At 47.8% G+C, this 15,855-nt stretch overlaps 1 protein-coding gene across 1 annotated transcript; it reads right to left on the reverse strand.

The window, feature by feature from the left end:
* Window positions 1–1,402: 1,402 nt before the first annotated feature.
* GFY (golgi associated olfactory signaling regulator) lies at window positions 1,403–15,023 on the reverse strand. The gene is made up of 4 exons (XM_083472045.1): window positions 14,926–15,023; window positions 5,190–5,615; window positions 2,726–2,902; window positions 1,403–1,766 (listed from the first exon to the last, which is right to left on the reverse strand). Exons 2-4 carry the CDS (start codon window positions 5,587–5,589, stop codon window positions 1,501–1,503), a joined length of 843 nt encoding a protein of 280 aa, XP_083328171.1. The 5' UTR covers window positions 5,590–5,615; window positions 14,926–15,023; the 3' UTR covers window positions 1,403–1,500.
* Window positions 15,024–15,855: the final 832 nt, after the last annotated feature.

Below are 15,855 nucleotides of genomic sequence, written 5' to 3' on the forward strand. Positions count from 1 at the left end.
TGAGCCGCGGCTCTCTCCCCCTGCCTAGCAGTCTGGCGAAAAGGGGAGTGAGATTTTGTGTGTACGCACGATGGGCCGAGATGTATATTTTGTGCGTGTGCATTTTTGAAATATCAGATTGAGGTTATGCAAGGTCATGCAATACATTTACTTTCAAATTACTTGGTTAGCCCACGGTTAAAGGTTAAGGAACTTTACACATCGCAGTTTAACTCTCCCACCCCTTGTCAGGAGTAGACCTCAGATTTCCCCACCAGGCAAGGATGGGATATTTGACCCCATGTTGCCATCTAGTGTTTAGCTTGAGAGTTACACCTTTTCCCTGGATTTATTTTGGCAAGACTGGTCACACGCCACAAATGGTTGTTACAGGGTAAGGTTGCCAACTGACTAGAAAAGCAACAGCAGATCTAGACAGGCCTGCTCACGTGCTTTTACCAGCAGACTGGAGGTGCCGCAATCAGCTGGTGAGACTTCTCACATCATGGATATAAGCCATATCGCCTGATGTCAACAAATCAAGCTTATTTCAGAGAAACTGCCATGGCAGCTGATGGCAGCAGAAGCAACGAAGTCTTGGGGCACCTTAAAGAATGCATTAGATCAGGCTACTGTGAAAGACACAGCTGCAGCAGCTGGTTAAAAAGTTGGCAGCCCTATTCCTAAAGATTGGAAGCTTCCCCCTATCAATGCATGAAGTTCAGGAGGCTAGGGTACCTTTAAGCATGTGCAGAGTGCACTTACCAAAAGCACTTCCCAAAAGCCAGTCTCTATGCTTTCAAGGTTTGGACAGGGATTTGGTTTTTTTAAAATTTATTTAGAAAGTGGAGCTTCCTGTTTGGGTTTCCATGTCTCTATTTATTTAAAATATTTCCGCCTTTCCATACATATTCTCAAATTGACTTACAACACCTCGCATTAAAAACACGTATCACATAATTTTTTAGGGGACAAAATGCAGTGAAATATAACTGGCAGCATTCAAAACCAGCGATGCAGATGAGGATCCACTACTGTGAGAATGCCTACCTCACTTCCAAAAGTGGGGGCACCTGGAGATACGCTGCGCTCTATAGCACATGTGGGCAAACTTCAGGATTGCAAGATCTGCTTGGTGTTTGCTTTACTAGGAAGCTGAGCTCCACCAATCAGAGCAAGGAGCAAAGTAGTGACTTGAGGTGTGGGGTGGAGATGGAGTCAACTACTTCCTGCACCCGTAACCCATGCAGGGGAAGAATATATCAAAAATTCCAAGCAGCATCTGCATTTCTACAGATCAGGACTTCTAAAAAACAAATAAATCTATATTTGGGAAAGGGGTGGGTTTTTTCTCATTACTTTTTTGGGGAGCCAATCTACCGCAAATTCTCCAGCAGCAGCCTATCAGTAAATAGGCTGTCCTACCTTCTGCCTAACCCTGGCCTAGAGAATTCAGTCTGCAGGAGTGGGGAGAGGGATTTGCACGTAGCCCATATTTCATTCTGGAAAGGGTCCAGAGCCTCAGATGAAGTTCCCAGTGCGCAGGTTGGCTGGGGACAGGCACTCCAGCTTCACAGGGCTTGCTTGGGGCTGCTTGGAGTCTTGTCCCACCTCGGAAGACGCCAGCTTCCCTGACGACCCATCGAGAGCAGAGGGGGGTTGTTTGAGAGCTGGGATCGAGAGGGTCTGGATTGGCTGAGTCTGGGCTTGGGAAGCCGTTGGGTAGACGTAACCGTCAGTCTCGTAGAAGAACCAGTCGTAATCCTTTGGGCTGTCCAGGAAGAGGGCTGGGAAGAAAATGGGGGGGGGGAGCGGAGTAAGAAATTAACCCATTCATGGACCATTGCATCACATGACCATGTCAGGTGCCAGTTGAAGTTGCTTTTCACTGAGTCAATCTGTTTTGCCTGGTATTGGCTGACTGGCAAAAAAAATCTTTTTCAACACCTGTTAGCTGCAGCTGGGGGAAAAGGGTCCCTTTAGTGGTGGCCCCTTATTTAGGCAATTCTCTCCCTAGGGAGGCTCACTTGACACCCACATCGACGTGTTTCACTTCTCAAGGCTTCTACTACTCAGGTCACCATCTTATTCAGTTATTGTCACTGGTGGTCTATTTGTTGTTTCCTTTTACTTCCTTTTACCTTACAATTGTGTGTAGGTTAAACCACCCTGCTCATCTTTGCCCTGAAGGGTACCATTCAAGTAACCTATTACAGTACGTTAAGAAAAAATACATAGGCAGACCACGCAACACTTCCGAATTAAGCGGGAGATCCCGGAATTACAGAAGCCAATCCTGGCTTCTGTTTGGATCTAGGAATGTCCCATTGGTGGCTTCTGCCAGAGCACTGGACCAGAAGACACTTGTTTTTTGGCCTTGCGAGACCAAAAAATGGGTGTATTTTGGTCTCTTGGGACCAAATAAAGGAGCGTCCCAATTTTGGCCTCCAAGATGTTGGAGGGTATGCAGGGGTAACCAGTGATGATCTTCCCCAGCTGTGAAGAACCTTTGGCCCTTGAGATGGTCTTGGACCCCAACTCCCATCAGCCCCCACCAGCACAGCCAACAGCCAAGGATGATGGGGACCGCAGTCCAATCATGGGTTCTCCATCCTGATCTTTCCCTTTCAACAGCGCAGACAGGCAGCTGGTATCAAAGCATTGTCCATCCGCCTGCACTGTTCTCCTCAATCCTAGCCCACCAGGTCCCACTCACTCTCCTTCCCAAAGACCACCCATCGCTTACCAGGGTCATCAAACCCGTCCTCATACAAGCGATGGTGGGAAAACGGTTCTTTCTTGGATCCTCGGCTGTAGGCGCAGTAGACCCCGATGAAGAGGCAGAGCAGCAGGCCGCAGCCAGCGAGAAACAGCCCCATGGCGTGGCTAGCTGCGGTGTGGGCTTCCCCAGCTGACAGTTGCCCTGTGCAAGAAGGAAGAATGATATCATGTGGCCCACACTAGGGGTGAAGGAGAGGTCCCATCCGCATTTAAAGCCAAACCTTATCAAGTCCTCACTTTATGGAACAATACACAAACCAAAATACAGCTCTCCTCAGAAGTTCGCACTTCTCGCAGTTTTGCAATGCAGTCCTCAAAGTTTGCAGCAGTGTGTGTGTGTGTGTGTGTGTGTAGCATCCCTGAAAATGAAGGTGTTAGTGGGGCGGGGAAAACACAAAATGCATTATACCTGGGGGAATTGCTTTGCAAAAACGCGTATGTTAGTCAAAGCTGCATATAAAAATGTGTTTCTCAGAAAGAAAAATTGCACTAAAAAGATGATGAATTTTCGTAAGGATTTTTCATTAAAAACACTCTCACACACACACAAATGCCTGCAAAATGTGGAGAACTGAATTTAAGACTGGGAAAATGAGAAACGGAGAGAAACTGGAATAAAAAGATCTTTCTCATCCCTAGCCCACACAGAGAGCTTCGTGGAAAGCATGGACATGTCTCCTACTTTACGAAACACAGTCCTCCCTTCTAAGGTAATAATAATAATAATAATAATAATAATAATAATAATAATAATAATTTATTATTTATACCCCGCCCATCTGGGCAGCTTCCAAAAAAATATTAAAATACTATAATACATCAAACATAATACATCTATGAAATAGAGGAGCCAGTCCTAGCAAGCCTCCCTTGTCAAGGCACAGTCAGGAGGGTGTGACATGGAAATGGCCCCATGGGCCAAGCTGAGACCCATGTGGAGTCTTGCTAGGCCCACAAGCAGAAAGTTCCCCATCCCTTTGCCTGTTTGAAGGGTTGTCTCATCCAGGTCAAGTTTAAGACTGGAAGACAATAAGTTGCCTTGAAATTGCCAGTTAACAGTTAGCACCCTGTAAGCAGGCTGAGCAGGCCAGGTCACCTTCTCTACTATGGTGAGATTCCTAGATCCATAAAGGGACCCCCCAGGGACATCTAGTCCAACCCCTGCAATGCAGGAACCCTGCCCACAGCCATCCCTGGGGCGGCTCAAACTACCAACCTTCTGGTTAACAGCCAGACGCACTGACCCAGATGTATTGCATTCCTATATAAATAATAGCAATTATTTCTAATGCTGCGTCTATCCACATAAGTCAGCAGGCGTGTACAGTTTTTATGCAAACCTGTATCCTCGTTTGTCCACTTTCTTGACAACGCACTTCATTTGGACTACATGTGAGCAGCCAAGCTAGGCCTCATCTACATTTAAAGCAGCATCATGCCGCCTGAAACAGTCATGGCTTCCCCCAGAGAATCCTGGGAACTGTAGTTTGTTAAGGCTGCTGAGAGTTATCAGGAGACCCCTATTCCCCTTACAGTGCTACAGTTCCCAGAGCGTTGAACAGTCAATCCCTCCTCCCAGGGAACTCATACAATTGTAGCTCTCCAAGGGGAATAGGGGTCTCCTCTCAGGGTGCTTAACAAACTGCAGCTCCCAGGATTCACTGGAGGAAGCCATGACTGTTTAAAGTGGTATGATGCAGCTTTAAATGCATAGTGCGGATGGGGCCTGAGTCTGGGTCTAGTCCATTCTAACCCCAATTTTACAGATATAGCAACTGAGGCTGAGAGATGCCAGCTTGCTTAGGGTCACTCAATAGCCACAAGTTCTCCCAGGTCCATGGTTTCATACTGGTCTGTGAGCTACTCGACCCCAGTGCCCTTCTGGAGAATCCAGGATTGGAATTGCAATCAACTAATCCCTCCACAAACAGGGACGCGGGTGGCGCTGTGGGTTAAACCACTAAGCCTCTTGGGCTTGCCAATCAGAAGGTCGGCGGTTCGAATCCCCGCTCCCGTTGCTCGGGCCCTGCTCCTGCCAACCTAGCAGTTCGAGAGCACATCAAAGTGCAAGTAGATAAATAGGTACCACTCCAGTGGGAAGGTAAACGGCGTTTCCGTGCGCTGCTCTGGTTCGCCAGAAGCTGCTTAGTCATGCTGGCCACATGACCCAGAAGCTGTACGCTGGCTCCCTCAGCCAATAAAGCGAGATGAGTGCCACAACCCCAGAGTTGGCCACAACTGGACCTAATGGTCAGGGGTCCCTTTACCTTTACCTAATCCCTCCACAAAACCCCACACAGGCATAGGAAGATGCCTCATCCTCCAGCCCTACCTGGATTGCACCTGAGGCCTTCTGCATGCAAAGCAGACGTTCTACCCATGATTCACAGCCCTTCCCCTCTCTGAAAGCCCAGGAGAAGCACCTTCACCTTTGGGTTTCATCAGCATAATGGCCACTCCCTGAGCTGCAGTCTCCCATTGCTGACTTCCGCCAGACTCCTCGATGTCAACCTCAGGAAACTTGAAAGGAGCAGCCTCCATCTTCTCTTGGGGAAGCCTGGGTTTCTCTGTCTGTGGGCTGGAGACCAAGGGCTCCTTGTGGTCCTTGTCCTGCTGCGTCAGGGAAGGTTTGGGCGAAGATGTCAATTCAGTGGCATCTGATGTGGGACCTTGCGTGGATTCGGGAGATGTTTGTGGGGTGGAGGACCAGGTGGTGGGGAGAGGGGAAGGAGAGGAGAAAAGGGGCGTGCTGGGAGCTTCGTCAGTGGTAGCGTGGCTTGCACCCAGGAACAGCAGCAGCAGGCAAGCGAGAAGGTGGTTCAGATCCATTTTCAAACTGCCAGACCAGGGAGTCTCTGCAGAGGAAGATAAAATGCTGGCCTGTGGAACAATACAAACCAAGGAGACCTTCCACACATAAACCCAGGAGTGCAAGTGGGACGTCCGTGGAAAAGAAAGCCATGACCACCCCCAAAGACCAAGGCCAACTCCAGACCATCCCTGTTTTGTGGAAGAGACTCAATCGCAGACCGGAAATGTAGGTTTGCCTTAGTCAGATTTATTTGTTGAAAACCTTTGGTGGTCACAAAAATACAAGCGGCACAGGAGTGAACAGAAAACAGATGGTCCCCACCAGTGCACAGGACCCCATGATGGAGAGTGAAATTGTGTCTGGTCTGCCGAGCTGCTAAGGGGAACATCGAAACCTTATATGTAGCATAGTACATATAGTCCATATGAACCTACCCGGACCCTGAGATCATCTTCTGAGGCCTTTCTTCATGTGCCTCCTCCTCAAGAGGTCAGGAGGGTGGCAACACGAGAAGGGGCCTTCTCTGCAGTGGCTCCCCATCTGTGGAATGCTCTCCCCAGGGAAATTCGCCTGGCGCCTTCATTATGCATCTTAAGGCACAAGGCAAAAACCGTCCTTTTTAACCAGCCCTTTGGTTGACCTGATTTACATCCTATGCCCTTTTAAAATGTGTTGGGGGGGGCTATTGGGTTGTTGTTTTTATTTTTATTAGGTATTTTGTGGTTTATAACTTGATTTTATTCTATGTATAACAACAACAACAACAACAACAACATATCCCCATCCACCAAGAAATAACAGTTTTTCTCCCTATTGTCCAAAAAGAAAACTCTGTGCAGAGGCAACATGAGAGGAGACTTGGCATGCGCCTGTCGTGTAATGTATAGCTTGAGCACTTGTTTATCCCAAAAGAAACTCAAAACACGTTAGCTTACACATGGTGGGGGACCAGCGGGTGGCGAGACTGAAAGTTGTAGGTGCAACAGAAGAGGCACACGTAGCCATGCAGAGCACCAAGCCTCCCACTACTTGTGCTAGGAAGCCTGATCGTTGAGACCCTAGCAAATGCAGCCGACACAGGCGCAAAACCTCTTCTCAGTTCCATGAGGACTAGAAACTTGAGCATCTTAGCAAGCCATGTACTGGATACATATGTTGCCACCAATGTCACACATATGCAAAATGTGTCTGACGTTTATCTGAAGCAATAGCAGGGGTGGACCTTCGTAATGTGACGTCCTGTGGGAGGCCAAAATTTGACACCCCCCTCCCAGCCGTCATGGTCCCTTCCCAAAGCTGGGTAAGGGAGGTGCCAGGCTTTGGGAAGGAGGTTGTGATGGCCTGGGAATCCCATTCAGAGGCTGAACCGGAGGAACCCCAGCCTGCACAGGAGTCCCCGCCTCCAGGGCCAGCTGAACTGGGGCAGGGCCTTGATTCTGAAGCACCTGCACCTGTGCCAGATCCTCAGGAGCAGGCACCAGGTGAATCCACTCTGGCTCTGGAGGTAGTTGAGGACTCAGTGCCTACAGGTGAGTCTCCCCCTGGGTCCAGTAACCCTCCAGCCTCTCCTGAGCTGCAGAGGCTCAGGGCAGAGAGGCGGAGGGAACTGGTTTCTCCCAGGAGGAGTGCTCGCCTTAAGGCCAGGAGAGGTGGGTCTCCTGGGGGCCGGGACTGCCCCTGGCCTCAGAGAAGAGAAAGGCGAGTCAGCCTGGTCCCAAGGTTGCGGGAGCAACGTCATTGAAGAGCTGTTTCGGCCAGCACCCTGTCCTGTTCCTCGAGAGTTCCTGTCCTTGCCCTGCTCCTCGCCCTGGGCCCCGCTTCGCCCGTGGAGGACTGTCTGCCAACCCTCAACTCAGGTCCTGGACCTCGCCCCACGGTAACCTCCCCCTGGGACCAGCACAGAGGTGCCAGGCTCTGGCAGGGTCCCAGAGCCCTTCCAGCTCCTTCCCAAAACTGGGCAAGCATTTCTAGGCTTTAGGAACGAAGCATGAAGGTGCTCCCTTGGCACAGGGGAACCGGTCATGTTGCCCTAAATCCATTTCTGGTAAGCTGGGAACTGAGACCCCCAGTCCTGCCAGACATTCAGCAATCTCACAAACAGCATGGTATTTTAAAAACAGGAGCTGGGGATTCAGGCCACCTGGATATCCCTGCACTCTAGCTACAGACCTGCAAGGCCCTGCAAAGCTCCTTGGGGCTTAAAGAAATGCACTCTGCTCATTCTCAGAGGCGCTCTTCACTGACATGTTTCCTGGCCAAGCATTTGCCATCGAAACAGCTTCCCCAGTCCAAGCGCAGGATCTAATTGAGTCTGGCTGCCCACAAGCCCTCAAGGAGAACCATGAGCAACAAATCTTTCCTTTCACAGCCGCCTCTGACAAAGCTGTGGCACAACCCTAGATACGCAACAGCGGGTCAAACTCTCTTGTGTGTCAACGTGGTCCACAGGGAAGCCCTTGTTTACAGCTCTCTTGAATACTGATCGTTCCCCATCATCATCAAGCAAACACAATTTTACTTGTAAGAGCCATTCGACAGAGCAGAGCGACTTCGGAGACCTTGTTGCAAGGCGGATGCTAGGATATTTCCGTTCCACCTTAAAAGGGAGCAGGCTTTTGTAAGCAACAGAGTCTGCGCATGTCCTATTCACAGGATGTTTATGCTTGCTGTTTTTTCCTTTCGTTTTCAGTTGGCCGAAGATGCTGACACAGAACGGTCACGTTTTCTTTTGTTCTGTTAAACGCTAATAAAGTCTGTAAATTATGCTCTTCTGCGGTGCAAGCTTTTGGCTGTGTTTCTGCTGATAAACAGTGTACACCCAGCCCTGGAATGTGGCTAGGAATTTCCAGAGGCTTCGTGTCGCTAACTGCTGGATCTGCCTGTCTACGGGAGGCCGATGGATCGTCCAGAACTCCGGCTTGGGGGCTCATGATGGACACTATCTCCCTGGCAGTTTCCCAACAACAAGGTTATGGGCCCAGATTCACGGCACCTACAGGAGAGTAAAGCTGCAACAGACTGCGTTTGAGGTATGTGGGGAAAGCGAAAGGAGGGGACGTTTTCCTGTTTTACCTCGGCAAAGAGTCTTTGATCTCCGGCAGATAAATTGGCCTGGGAGCCGAGCCAGAAAGAGTTCGTGATTAATGGCTGCCAAGATAAGGAGTCTTTCAACTTAAAATAGACTCGCGGCTAAAGTAAAAGCTGGAATGGAGCTTTTTCAAGCTGATGGAGATGCCCAGTCCCTTAAGTTGCATGGGCAGAATTATGAACCCTGGGCAAAATGGTGTGAGAGTTTACTGCGTCAGTTTGGGGTATGGCATGTCGTGAGTGAGCCCCCCCCAGTTCCTCTGACAGAGAGATGGAAAGGCCAGAATTCGAAAGCCATTGACGTAATAGTCTTATCCGTATCTCTTGAGGAAATTAAGACGCTGGCTGGCAACACCACTGCACGTGCAATGTGGTCTGCTTTAAAAGAAGCTCACAAGCCAATAATCCCAGCCCAGAGTTTGACTGCAAATGAGTGCAGGGATGCTGAGGGCACCAGTTGCAAGCTGCAGGGGGAGCTGACCGTCACGTCATCCCAGGCAGCATTCCAGCCTCCAGGGGGAGCCAAGGAGTCGGCAGCTGAGAGCTCTGGTTCTCGTGAGAACCAAGGTCATCGCCTTTGCAGAGGCCGGAAAGGCAAAGGTAAACAGATGCCTACAGATGGCCAGGAGCAGAGGGAGGGTGAAGAGCCCGCGGCGCCAGGGAAAAACAAAGCGTTGTTTACTGGCACAGCTTCACCAAAGGCTAAAGGCACGTCTGCAGATGGCCAGAAGCAGGGGGGCGAGCTGCAAAAGCCCACGCCAGTGGAAAGCAAAGCGATGTTTGCTGGCACAGCTTCACCAAAGGCTAAAGGCACGTCTGCTGGCCAGGAGCAGCAGGGGGGCAAGCTGCAAAAGCCCAAACCGCTGGAGAACAAGGGTTTGCTTGCTGTAAGGACTGCTCCAACAGCCAAAGGCAGATTTATTGTGGATTCAGGTGCGAATCGCCATGTTTCCAAGGACAGGCATCTCTTTATCTCCTTCAAGCCTCAGGAAGGTGAGATCCACCTGGCTGATGGAAGGACGTTGCAAATTGCTGGAGAAGGGACTGTGAAACTTGCAAGTTTGCACACAACCATCAGCGGAGTACTTTTTGTTCCAGGAGCGGCGAGCAACTTGTTGAGTGTCCCACAGCTTACTGGGCGTGGTTTTCAGATTTCCTTCAAGAGGAGCGTCTGTGTCATCAGTAAAGGCAAAGAGGACTATTTGCATGCAAAGTTTATGGATGGTTTGTTCCATATAACTTATGAGGACACTGCTGTTGTATCTAATGCTGATTCCTGTTGTGTTGCACAAACTAACAAAGTTCTTCATGCAGGTTGCATTCACGATGCGCATCGAAGATTTTGTCACCTCTCTTGGAAGGCACTGGCCAAGATGCCAGAGGTGGTTGAAGGTTTGAACATCAAACCTTGTAAATTTCACATGAAATGTGTATCTTGTGCAGAGAACAAGGTGAAGGTTGCTCCAAAAGGCAAGGAGTCTAGCAGGCAGGCTTCCAAGCCCTACCAGCTAGTGCATGCGGACCTGGTTGGTCCACTAGCGCCCTCTATAGGAGGAGCAAGGTACTTCATGATTCTGATTGATTCTTTTTCTAGGTACATTCATGTGTATTTGCTCGAACAGAAATCGCAAGCGTTTCCAAAGTTTAAGGAATTCTGTGCTTGGTTGGAAAATGTGCACGGTAAACGTATTTCTTGTTTTTTTACTGATCGGGGCGGGGAGTTTACTTCTCAGCAGTTTGAAGCTTTCCTGACTGAGAAGGGAATCCAGCATGACATGTCAACGCCCAGATCGCCATGGATGAATGGGCTTGTGGAGAGAGCAAATCAAACATTGCTGCAAGGAATCAAGACCTTGTTGCATGATGCCAATCTCCCTGATAAGTTTTGGGGGGAGGCTCTGGGGAATTTGGTTTATACCGTTAATCGCAGATTGTCATCACCCATTGGTTGTACCCCCTATGAGAAGATGTTTGGCAAGAAACCCAACACCAAACACATGAGAATTTTTGGTTCGGACATGTGGGTACGCACACAACAAACCAACAAGCTTGGGAAGCGTGGGGCACATGGTTTGTTCATGGGGTACGAGAAAGGTGCATACAGGGTGTGGATGACTGACTCTAAGTCCATAAAGTTCACAAGGAGTGTTGAGTACAATCCTAAGTGGGGGGAAAATGTGGGAATTTTCCAGAGTTACCCAGAGGAGGAAGAAGGTGATGTCAAGCAAACAGCTAAAGCTGAGGAAGCTGCTGATGAGGATGATGATGAGGATGATGATGATGATGATGATGATCAGAGTTCGGATTCCAGTTCAGTGGGCGGCGCTGCTGCTGCTGGTGTCAGTGACAGTGACGACACGGCAGACTACCAGAGCGCAAAAGCCTCAGTCAGACCATCTGATGCGTCTGACAATGAACTGGAAGAACCACTGTTCACCATTGGTCACTTTTCTCCTAAGAAAGAGGAGATGAGTCCAGAAGACTTGCGTCTAGTACGCAGATCTGAAAGGGCGACCAAGGGCAGACCTCCAAAGAGGTATGCTGATGAGTTTGCTAAGACAGCAACTGCTGTACTTAGTAGCTCAGAGAAGGTGTGGGAACCTTCAAGCTTCAAAGAGGTTCAGGAGTTAACCTCTAAAGATGCTGAGCCTTGGCTTAATGCCATGAAGGCTGAAGTTGATTCCTTGAACAGGAACCAAACTTGGGAATTGGTACCGGTAGTCCCAGGAATGAGACTGGTTGGCAGCAAATGGGTCTTCAAGGCCAAGACAGACCAGAATGGCAAGGTAGTCAGACACAAAGCCAGATTGGTTGCCAGAGGTTTTTCACAGGTACCAGGACAGGATTACCACGAGACCTACTCACCCACAGTCAAATATGAGAGCATTCGGCTGATGCTCAAGATCGCTGCGGAGGAGAAACTGCATGTTTCCCACCACGACATTAATACAGCTTTTTTGTACGGGATTTTGAATGAACAGCTGTTCATGCTTCCACCTGATGGGATGGAGATACAGAAGGGTATGGTCTGTAAACTGCGGAAATCCTTATATGGTCTCAAGCAGAGTGCCAGGTGTTGGAACACAAAACTCACTGAGACATTGCTTTCTCTAGGTTTTCACCAGGGCAAAGCTGATCCATGTGTGTTTGTCAAGGAGGAGGGGCAAAACAAACTGTATTGTTTATGTTTTGTTGATGATCTTCTGATGTTTTGGAAGAATCAGGCTTTTTATCAAAGCACCCTAGCTCAGCTGAAGGAGCACTTTGACATGAAGGATCTTGGTGAGGTATCCAACTATCTTTCTCTGCAGGTGGAGAAGGACCAAGCAGGTAATTTTCTGGTACACCAAACACAGAAAATTGCTGATGTATTAACCAGGTTGAATTTGGTTGATGCAAACCCAGCAGACACACCGATGGTGACAGGTTACCAGGTAGACAGTACTGCTGAAGCGTTTTCTGACACAACGCTATACAGATGCATTCTAGGCAAGCTGAATTTCATTGCCAGATGTTCAAGACCTGACATAGCTGTAAGCTGTAATCTGCTTAGCAGACATGCCAACAATCCTACGGTTCAGGATTGGAAAGCTCTGAAGCGCATAGCCCGCTATTTGAAAGGGACTATGCACTACAGGCTGAGGTTCACCAGTCAGAAGACTGGAGGTCTTGAAATCTTTGCTGATGCAAGTTTTGGAAGTGACACCACGGATGGTACAAGCACTTCTGGAGTATGCTACATGTACAACCACTGCCTGTTTGACTGGTTGTGCAAGAAGCAGACAACAGTGAGCCTAAGTTCCTGTGAAGCAGAACTCAATGCTCTGTCATTTTCACTCATGGATTGTGAATGGTTGATGCAACTGTTTAAGGACATCAGGGTGTCTGTGAAATGTCCTGTACAAGTGTATCAAGACAATAGATCGTGTTTGGCTTTGCTGAACTCCGAGAGTTGCAAGCAGAGAACCAAGTACTTGCAGATTAAGCTACATCGTGCAAGAGAGTGTATTCAGAAAGGACTGATTCAGGTGTCCTACATGGCAGGAAATGAAATTCCTGCTGATCTGTTGTCTAAGGTTGTTAACAAAGAGCAACTTAAGGTTTACACACAAAAGTTGCAATTGGGTGAACCACAGGTACAACAGGTTACACGGAAAGGGGGAGGATGTTAGGATATTTCCGTTCCACCTTAAAAGGGAGCAGGCTTTTGTAAGCAACAGAGTCTGCGCATGTCCTATTCACAGGATGTTTATGCTTGCTGTTTTTTCCTTTCGTTTTCAGTTGGCCGAAGATGCTGACACAGAACGGTCACGTTTTCTTTTGTTCTGTTAAACGCTAATAAAGTCTGTAAATTATGCTCTTCTGCGGTGCAAGCTTTTGGCTGTGTTTCTGCTGATAAACAGTGTACACCCAGCCCTGGAATGTGGCTAGGAATTTCCAGAGGCTTCGTGTCGCTAACTGCTGGATCTGCCTGTCTACGGGAGGCCGATGGATCGTCCAGAACTCCGGCTTGGGGGCTCATGATGGACACTATCTCCCTGGCAGTTTCCCAACATCTGGCTGCCCACAAGCCCTCAAGGAGAACCATGAGCAACAAATCTTTCCTTTCACAGCCGCCTCTGACAAAGCTGTGGCACAACCCTAGATACGCAACAGCGGGTCAAACTCTCTTGTGTGTCAACGTGGTCCACAGGGAAGCCCTTGTTTACAGCTCTCTTGAATACTGATCGTTCCCCATCATCATCAAGCAAACACAATTTTACTTGTAAGAGCCATTCGACAGAGCAGAGCGACTTCGGAGACCTTGTTGCAAGGCGGATGCTATTCTGACGGGAGCAAAGAGATATCGCATAAAGAAGATGGAAGGCGCAGCCGCCCACCCTCGATTGCTCCTTGGCCATTCCTTCAGTCAAAAAGAATTGCAGGATTGTAGCTCACACCTGCACCATATATTTTAAAGCACCTTTATGCCACTTTCACAGTCATGACTTCCTTCACAGTTTATCCTGGGAACTGTAGTTTGTTAAGAGTGCTGGTAGTGGTTAAGAGACCCCTCACAGAGCGACAACACCCAGCTCCCTTAACAAACTACAGTTCCCAGAATTCTTTGGGGGAAAGCTCTGTTAAGTATATGCTGTGGACGTTCTCAGGGAGCCTGCCACTGACTGTGAACTACACAACGGGGCAAACAGCAAGACTTCTTTATTCTGCCAAGCTTTCAATGCAGATTAAACCATTGGCCCCAGGGTTTCCACCTGATTGATTTACCCTGCTCTTGACTAATATAATTTGAAATTTGGACTGTTTTCCTGTTCTTGTTGTTGTTGTTTGCAAGCTGGCTTGAGTTTGCTTTACCAAAAGAAAAAGCACAGTGTGAATTTCTAAACACATACACACACATAACCTAAATGCAGAGTCTGCATTTAAAACTGGAACGTTACTGTGCGATACAGAAAGCATGAGAAAAGGGACCCCATTCTAAAGCTGTAGAGTGTGTATGTTATCTATCCATGTAGGTTTATTCCATGCTTTACAGCAGAGGTGGCAAAGCTGCTGGAAGCAGGTTGGCAATGCTGGCTGCGGCTGGTAGGAGTTGCAATTCCACCACTTATGAAGAGTTTAACAAGGATGCATTGGGAGATATTTAATCAAAAAGTTGGCATAAGATAAGGAAAGGCTGCTGGATTAGGCCAATGGCCTGTCTAGTCCAGCATCCTGTTTTCAGCAGCCAAGCAGAAGCCTGTGGGAAACCAGCAAGACCTAAACACAAGAGACCCTCCCCCTCCTGCCGTTTCCAGCAAGTGATATTCAGAATAAGGACTAGTAGCCTTCTCCTCCACAAAGCTGCCTAATCCTCTTTTAAAGCCATCGCTGTCCTGCGAGGGTGAGTTCCACAATTTCACTGTTTGCTGTGTTTTACAAACTTCTATCATGTCACCTAATTTCGTCTTTTCTCTAAACTAAAAAAATCCCCGAAGCTACAACCTTTCTGCATAAAGGAATTCCGCCCTTCCCTTCATCATCTTGGTTGCCCTTTTCTGAATCTCAGGTGGATAAACATTTAAATAAATGAATTTCCTAAAAAGCAGGAGGCTAACAAATAACTTACAAGAGGTACCGTATTTTTAAAAAATGAAAAATGAAACCAGCTGAAAATTACTGAGCTCCTCCTGGTAGAGGATTTGTAGATACCTGAATTCTTTCTGCTAGGTTTGCTTTTCAAAAGGCGTAACAAACAAGAAGGAAAGTCTTTAAGATCTACCTACCATCCAGTGTAGGTTAAGGAGGGGTCTCCTGTTTGGACACTCGCCCAAGGAAGGGGACTAGAGCGCGGTGATGCTCAAAGGAACCGCTTGCCACTAAATGCAACAACATCGGAGCAGAATGAGAGGCCCCACCCAAAACATCTTAACTCCCCACAAGGGATAGAAACAGCTAACAAAACACAAGCCCCAGGAGAAGCCGACTTAGCAACACGGTTGTAGCTAACACTGCATCCCTTTTATGAACGGCTGGAAGTAGCAGCTGTCAGAGTTCAGTCTGGAGGGTCAAATGTTAGCTCTAATGTTGGGCCTCCCTTATTCGGAAATGAAGATTTAGAAACACACACCCACGTTTTGAAAGCAAGGGGAAATTGATTCCTTTTTAAAAAAGGGGGGGGGAGAAGTCAAAATTTTGTAATAAGTTTTTATTGGTTTTACAATTTAATTTTACATTCACACATAAAATAGAATCAAAAAGTGTAGAATTCTCCGAATTCTCAGACTTCCTTCCCACCCCCCCACCCCGTGGAGTCTGCTAATAACCATTTTCCACTGCATAGCATATCATCCTCTATCCTTAAAACTCTGTTTAGAAGAAGTCAAAATTTGTGCAGTCTTTCAGGCAAATTGAGAATTGTCTGCAATATACCACATTGGCATATATGCACGTATATAATACATAATCATATGATGTGCTACATATAGCACGCATCAAATCAAAAGGCTTTTTTATATATTTTTTAAAAAAGGACTGTGCTTATAATTTATTATTTACAGCCTTATGCTAGCACTGACTTATCTCTATAAAGTTAGTAACAAAATATATAGGTCAATGTTATCTTGAACTTTGTTGCACCAGGCTCCCCCCCAAAAAAAAAAATTGTGTTGTCTTCTTTCTTTCTTTTAATGATTTGTTTTGGGGGACAGAGCACT

The sequence above is a fragment of the Podarcis liolepis genome (assembly GCF_965112155.1).
Source record: "Podarcis liolepis genome assembly, chromosome: 13".
Classification (NCBI taxonomy): domain Eukaryota; kingdom Metazoa; phylum Chordata; class Lepidosauria; order Squamata; family Lacertidae; genus Podarcis; species Podarcis liolepis.